The sequence below is a fragment of the Limulus polyphemus genome, unplaced genomic scaffold (genome assembly GCF_000517525.1).
Source record: "Limulus polyphemus unplaced genomic scaffold, Limulus_polyphemus-2.1.2 Scaffold3127, whole genome shotgun sequence".
Taxonomy (NCBI): domain Eukaryota; kingdom Metazoa; phylum Arthropoda; class Merostomata; order Xiphosura; family Limulidae; genus Limulus; species Limulus polyphemus.
In genome coordinates this window covers 27,069-34,534 of record NW_013668737.1, presented here as the reverse complement: position 1 = coordinate 34,534, position 7,466 = coordinate 27,069, and the positions used below count along the sequence as shown (strand labels likewise).

Genomic DNA, 7,466 nt, shown 5'->3' with positions numbered 1-7,466 from the left:
ATAATAACGCTTGTAGACGGCTTGAATGGGGAATGAAGAAAAACTTTAATATAAGTTTAACATAACAGCAAATGTACAACATTTGGAAAAAGAATTTGATTATGACAAAACGTTCTACATTTGCTATTATGTTAAACTTATATTAAAGTTTTTCTTCATTACCCATTCAAGACACCTCCAAGCATTATTAGTCTTAAAGTGGGTTCCTTGTCATCAAATTACAAATGAAGTTCACTTAGTAGCTTTGGAAGTTTGAACAGAGAAAATGAAAAATAATCCAAAACTATCGGTGCAAAAGAGTTTTATGCTTTTTGTTATTTTTGTGAAGTAAAAAGGATTTATAATATTTGCATTAGGTGGCTATGAACAATATTGTTATATTGAAGCATTTTTCCCATTTGCAGAAAACATTCTAAATAAAATGCAACAGGTTTAAACTTATTACATGGTAGCCTTATAATGACTGCAGTTTTGAACATTAAAAACTCGGAAATGTTAACATAAGTAACCAATTTATTTGAAAAATTTTGTTATTGGTTTTATAACATTTTATTAATTATACAAGTCAGAAAGTAAGAAAACCCAACCGGTTTCGGAAGAAAAACAGTCTTCCTTCTAAAGGAGGAGAGCCTACCTTTAGAAAAAGTTCCTCCTGAGTTATAGTTTCTTGCTTTGCAATTTATATTTTTTCTCCCACATGATTTCTAAAGATCATGAAATTACAATTAGTATGCCCTTTTTTAACCTTTCTGTTTAATGATGTCAACCAAAAGTAAAAATATTGTTAATACTTGTTTGCTTTCTTAAAATTGAAATTTAATTTTTAATGCCAATTATAATATATTTTAAATATCAATTCTTTTATTCTCTTTAGCAACTAATAATTCAAGAATTCCTTTACAATCTTAAAATTTCAAGAGAAGACTTCATTAACAGTTAAACTGTACAGTTTGCCAAACAACCTTGACAAGTTTTTTGTATCTATGAAATTCTTTAAAATATTGATGATCTTGTAATTAACATCTAGATAATTAGGTAATTATTAGAAATATTGTTTGTGGTCATCAAACAGTAAGTGTACTTCTTTTTCATTCTTAAAGATGTAATAAATTCTCTACATTAATTAAATATCTTAATTTTGCTAATGCTTTTGAAATGTTCAGTAGCATGTACACCAGTCACTATTGAGATGTATATATTGAAGGAATTCTTTAAAATATTGTTAATCTTTTAAACTAAATAACAGTATTGTCAACATCTGAAAAATTCCCGAGAACATGTTGATTTTATGAATGAATAATCAATAACACAGTATGTATGTTTAGGTAATACTTGAAAGTATTGTTGAGGAACAATGTGAAGTATTTGAATATCATTGTTGAATATTTTAAAATCAGATTTTGTTTTAAAATTGGCTTGCTTTAATTTAAATGTAAAATGTTATTAATTATGGAAGTTTGATGTTTCTATATTTCATTTTGCAGATGTTTTTTGTACCTCTCTTGTGTGTTTGCTCTGTTTATTCCCAGCATGAAGTTATTTCATTGTTTTTGTATTAATAATCAATCCCTAATTGCCTGTGTTTTAAAGCATGTTCATCATGGTGGTGGTTTAGTTGTTTAACCTTTTGTGTTATGTCTTCCTTTAATCCAGCACAGCACTTACAGAATATTGTCACCCAGCATCAGCTGACCTGCACTGTAACCTTGTTAAGAGGTAGTGGCTTAACATAATCACTGTGTTCCATGTTTAGCTACCTTATAGGGTAGTGTTTTATAGATTAATTTAAATTAAATATATGTATTTGTTGACATTGTGAGAGTATTGATTTAGGCTTAGTGATCATGTACTATTAGAAGCTAGCTACATTGTAGACAGTTTTGTTTTATTGTTTCATATTACTGTAAGCTGACTGATTTATTTCTCATGAAAGCATTTAATGAGTAAAGCTTTTTGAGAAAACTTATTACTGATAAGTATTATAAGTTATACTTTTTCTTATAAGTGTAGCTGTTCAACTCTTTATCTGCCTTGGTCACACACACGTATCCCCCCCCCCTCTTGGGCACAGCCATGGAAGTTTGAAGTTTTATACTACCATGAAGAAAGTGTATTACCCCTTCAAACTTTCTATAGTTTACCAGATTCAAGTTTCAAATAAGTAAACAAGTATTGAAACATGTTTTGTTTTCTTTCTTGTGTATGTTTCTAAGAAAAACTTGTTACTGGAACAGTTTTGTCAATAAATGTGGCAGTGAAAGAGTTAACTAGAGAGGCATTCCAGTTTTCTTAGCATTTACTTACTTTCACTTTAATAAAACAGAACAGATAATTCTGTTTATAAATTTCTGTATATAGTTTTTGAAATCTACCTATCACATTGTCGTAACTTAGCAATTAGGACTCTCATACTGCAGTGATATGTGAAACGTAGTATGTCTGGAAATTTGTTTTCTCGGTCATGTCACCTTGTTTAACTACAGGTTGATTACACATTACTTCAACTGTTATGAGTAAATTTTAATAGCATCTCTTTATCAATGCACTTAAATAAGTTAGTAGGACATAGGTTAGGTTTGGGTCTTTTGGAGCTTTTATTTACTTGTAGATTAGTTTAACCCTATCTGGACTGACGATAGCCTTTCAGATGTTCAGTGCATATCAGATTTCATAAGTTAAATAAAAATAATTTTTTAACTGATATGAATTTTTTTAGACAAGAGATATCAGTGACATCCCTTCAGTCCAGAAAGGGTTAAAGTTATAAGCAAGGACTTTTATTAGTTTACCAACTGACCCTTGCTATTTGTGATAAAGGAAAATCGGCAGTTACTGTAAATCTAAAATTAAATATTGTAAGCATTAAGCTATATGTGTACAAGTTAGTATAAGAGGAGCACCTGGGTAAGCAGAATTTTTTGTATTTATTTTTGATTCACCTCAAAATGTTTGAATTTTGCATGCCTAGAGCATTGGTAGTTATTTTAGTAAATTAATTGCCTGTCACTGAAAAATTTTGTAGCAAACTAGTACATGAGCTTTGATAACAGCAGAATAACTGGTGTGTTGATGCATGAGTGGTAGTTGCTTGCTTTATAATTCAGGAAACAAAAAACCTGGTAATAAAGTACTGGCTAATGCTGCTTCTAAACATGGGTTGTATAAGCATGACTTAAGAATGAGTTTGATATGAGATAAACTTGGTATTTTACACAGCTTTTTTGTGAGCTTTATGTTTGGTAACTTGTAATCCTTGACCAGCTTTACCTATCTTATTAATTGCCCTAATGTTAAACTTGTAAAAAAAATATTCAAAATTAAATTTTGTAGAATCAGCTGTACTTTTTTTTTATAAATTTTAGATTCTAATAGAAATTTCACAAACTTGAGTTTTGACTGTTATCTACAACTTTTTTTTTCTAGACATTTAATGTTTTAACAGCCTTTTGTTGAAAACAAGCAATTAAACCCTTTATATTCAGTGGTGGTATGTATATTTTTGAAGTAAGTGTGCACTTTCTGTTCTAGAACTTCTAAAAGAAGCCAGAGAAGAAAAAACGAAAGCAGAAGGAGAGGCTACTCAGCTACAAGGTCAGTATTCTATCTGATCTCTTGAATTAACCCTTTTGTCACAGGCATCTTCTTCTGAACATGTCATGAGGTTTTGGTGAGTTACATTCAAAATTTAATTAAACTACTTTCTTATTATGGTATACGAATAACTCTGGCATAAAAACATAGCTAATAAACCAAATCTTAATATTATATAAGTTTTATGCTCTTAATTTTATAAGACAATATTTAAAAAAATCCTGAATTTCCCCTAGTGTGAAAATTGTGAAATTTTCTCTGTAGGCATCCCTACTTCTCTAATTTATTTACCATCCCTCCGAGACCCCTTGAGGTTGATTCCTGTACATGGTGAGGGGACCTCCCAGGGAAGGTTCTGTATTTTCAGTTTACCTCCTCTGGGATATGAACATCCACCCACATGTTTGCCATGTGTGGCATCTCATGAAAGGGAGAAGAGGACCCTGGTGGTTGAGGGGTGTCATTGATGGGTCAGTTTATATTGGTGGCACTTTTAACACATCACTTTGGCCTTGAATTCCTGTAGATGAATAGCCTTGGGGTGACTCCCCCAGCATCAATTGGTTGGTACTGTTGGGCTAGGGTCAACTAAGTACTAGTGTTAATCATTCTCAACAGATATTGTGGAAATTATGTCTAATGCTGGTGTTTGGGTATAGTGCCCACAAAACCCTGGCACTGTAGTGTGTCCCCTTAGAGGACTCCATGTTGAGTGGAGTCAGTGGGCACTGAAGTTTCTTTATTTTGTATGTATCCTGCACACAGTGACCCCAAAATATATAACAATGAAAAAAACTCATTGATGGGAAAGTGGCAATGTTTGGAAGACTGAACAGCAGTCACCACCCCAATCTGTACCTTTACCTTGTGGTACCCACAGGGCAGTGATCACTTTCTCATAGTTTGGAGGGAGATTAGCCCTAGTCGATGCCACCTGGCTCGAGTGCCACAATGGAAGTTCGAGCAGGCTGACTGGCTCTTCTTTATCACTCTCTCAGAACTAGATACTGCTCTTGTTAATTTTTCATCTATTAATGACTGCATAGAGGTAGTAACTGATTGTATAATTCAATTAGCTGTTTGTTCTATCCTCAAAACCTCAACACGTTTCCCACGGTATCCTCGTCCATGATGGTCTCCTGCCTGCCAGCGGGTACGTAAAGGCTCAGAAACAGGCCTGGTATACCTTTTGCAGGTATCCCACTCTTTGTGAACACAATGCTTTCCAGCAGGCCCATGCTCAGCAGATCAGACATCAAAGCCAGAAGGAATCTTGGATTAAGTTCGCCACTAGCATCACTTCTACCACCAGTTCCAAAGTTATCTGGGACAAAATTCGGAAGGTTAATGGGAAATATGCTTCCCATCCCCTTTCAATCTTGCTTTCCAAAGGCCAGGAAGTTGCCGATGTACAGAGCAACACTGATACGCGTGGTGAGTGCTTTTCCCACATTTTCAGCACTTCTGTCTTTTCTCCCACCTTCTTGGCCATCAAGTTTCAGTCTGAGTAATCTCCCATTTCCTTTCTATAATTGTAACTGCCCATTTACACTGGTGGAACTTGAGCTTGCTCTTCATCAGTTTGGCAGTACATCAGTCGGACATGATGATGTTCACTATGTGGTGCTGCGCCATCTTTCTCCTGCCCCTCTTGCTTTACTTCTGGCAGGAGAACATTTTTCCACATGCTTGGTGCAGGACTATTGTTTTCCCTTTTTTTGAAGCCTGGGAAGGATCCCAAGATTCCTTCTAATTATTGTCCAATTGCTTTGACCAGCTGTCTGTAAGATCTTGGAGAAGATGGTTAATGTGTTTCGTGTTTGGTTCTTGGAACCAAACAACCTCCTCTTGCCCACCCAATGTGGTTTTCGTCAACAGCACTCCACTGTGGACCACTTGATTCATCTTGAAATCTTGATCAGGGATGCCTTCCTCGAGAGATATCATCTTGTTTCTGTTTTCTTTTATCTTTAGAAGGCTTATGACACTACATGGAGGTTTGGAATTTTGCAGGACCTCTATTCATATGGGTTGCTTAGCCATTTGCTCATTCTTATTCGTAACATTTTTACTGGACAGGCGATTCCAAGACCATGTGTGTTCGACCCTTTCCCATTCTTTCACATAAACTTAAAGTCCCTCAGGATTATGTATTGTGTGTCATCCTTTTCAGTATCAAGATCAATGCTATCACTGAACAACTTTCTCCTACTGTTGCAAACAGCCTCTATTTCTTGTCGGTTGTCAAACATGAGGTTTACTGAGCGGCAGCTTTAGACTTCCCTCACTCGCTTGTTGAAGTGGCCAACAGCAAATTGTTTTACCTTCTCTTTCTCTAAAACTGTTTGCACTCATTTTTGCCACCAGTGGGGTTCACACTCCAATTTTGAGCTCCATCTCAGTGGTATTGTTCTTCCCATGATTCCTGAGACAAAGTTCTTGGGGCTTATCTTTGATCATAAGTATATTTTCATTTCTCACATTAAGCAGCTTTATATCAAGTGTACAAGGGCATTGAACATCCTCCATGTCCTCCCTTCCACCTCTGGGGAGTGGATCGTTGTTCTGTGTTGAAGATCTATCATGCCCTCATATGTTCCAAGTTGGACTTTGGTTTTCTGATTTATGGTTCTGCCAGGCCCTCTGCCTTGAAGTTATTGGACACTGTACACCATCTGGGGCTTTGGCTCTGCCTGGGGGCTCTTCACACTTCGCCAGTCCAGATTCTGTACACTGAGTCCCATGAACCTCCTCTTCACCTCCGCTTTTTGTAACTTTCTTTACAATATGCTACCAGGCTTCGATCCTTACCATAATATCCCACCTTGAGTTGTGTCTTCCTTCCTTGGTGGGCTGTGCTCTTTCAGAATAGACGGTCTGCCATTTCTCCTTTTGGTCTTCATATCCAGGCACAGCTGGCTGAATTGGGTCTGTTATTGGATGATGTTGCTAAGTCCCGCCATGGCTCATTACCATCCCCACCTGTGACCTTTCTTTGAGGAAGGCAGATACTCCTGATTAGAAGTATCATTTTCATTTTGCCAAATATCTTTCAAACCATTCTTCTGTTTTTGTTTTAATGGATGGTTCGAAATCAGGTGATCTGTGGGCTCTGCCATGGTTTGTTGTAGCTCGGTGGTTTCTTACAAGATCCCCCTTACAGTTTCTGAGTTCACTGCCAAGTTGTATGCCATTTCTCTTGCCTTGGATCATATAGAAGCTAGGCAATACACTAACTGTACTATTTACATCGACTTTCTGTCGCTGGAATCACTTAATGTTAGTTCTCACCCTGTTCTATTAAACATTGTGAAATGACTGTCTCAGTTTTTTCTATCATACATTTCTATCCAGTTTTTCTGGATACCTGGCCATGTTGGTATTCTAGGGAATGAGCGTGCTGACACCGCAACTAAATATGTCTGCTCTTGTGCTGTTACAGCTGTGCCTGTTCCATATATGGACTTTGGTCCTGTGATCAAGGCTCAGCTTCTTACCAGTTGGCAGTCGAGTTGGGGTGAGCAACTTCACAACAAGCTTTTCCAGATCAAACCTACTGTTCTTGTTTGATCATCTAGTTTCTGTAAGGATTAAATGAGAAGTTGTCTTGGCTAGGCTACACATTGGTCACAGTTTTTTAACCCATTGTTTTCTTTTATGTGGGACTGATCTGCCAATGTGTCGCCTCTGTGACACTGAGGTCACAATTGCCCACACTTTACTTTCATGTCACTATTACAAACATCAGGGCAACACCATTTTAGATATGTATTTTCTGAGGGTTTACCTCTGACATTGGATGATGACTCTGTCCAACTTGATTGTGTTTTTAGTTTTTTGTGGACCATTGGCCTTTTTACTTCTATTTAGTTTTT

The 7,466-nt window shown here is 36.2% G+C and overlaps 1 protein-coding gene across 6 annotated transcripts in view; it reads left to right on the top strand.

Moving 5' to 3' along the window:
* LOC106468712 (sarcolemmal membrane-associated protein-like) overlaps window positions 1-7,466 on the top strand; it is a 77,601-nt gene that overhangs the window by 48,070 nt on the left and 22,065 nt on the right. For 4 of the 6 annotated variants that reach the window (XR_002612695.1, XM_022397077.1, XM_013929155.2 and 1 more), the window contains exons 19-20: window positions 1,654-1,716; window positions 3,529-3,591. Coding sequence is in view for 5 of the 6 variants with exons in the window: in XM_022397077.1 (XP_022252785.1) it covers window positions 1,654-1,716; window positions 3,529-3,591 (126 nt within the window). In the remaining variant the exon portion in view is untranslated. The remainder of the gene's footprint in view (window positions 1-1,653; window positions 1,717-3,528; window positions 3,592-7,466) is intronic. The other 2 variants (XM_022397078.1, XM_013929157.2) reach the window with 1 other exon arrangement.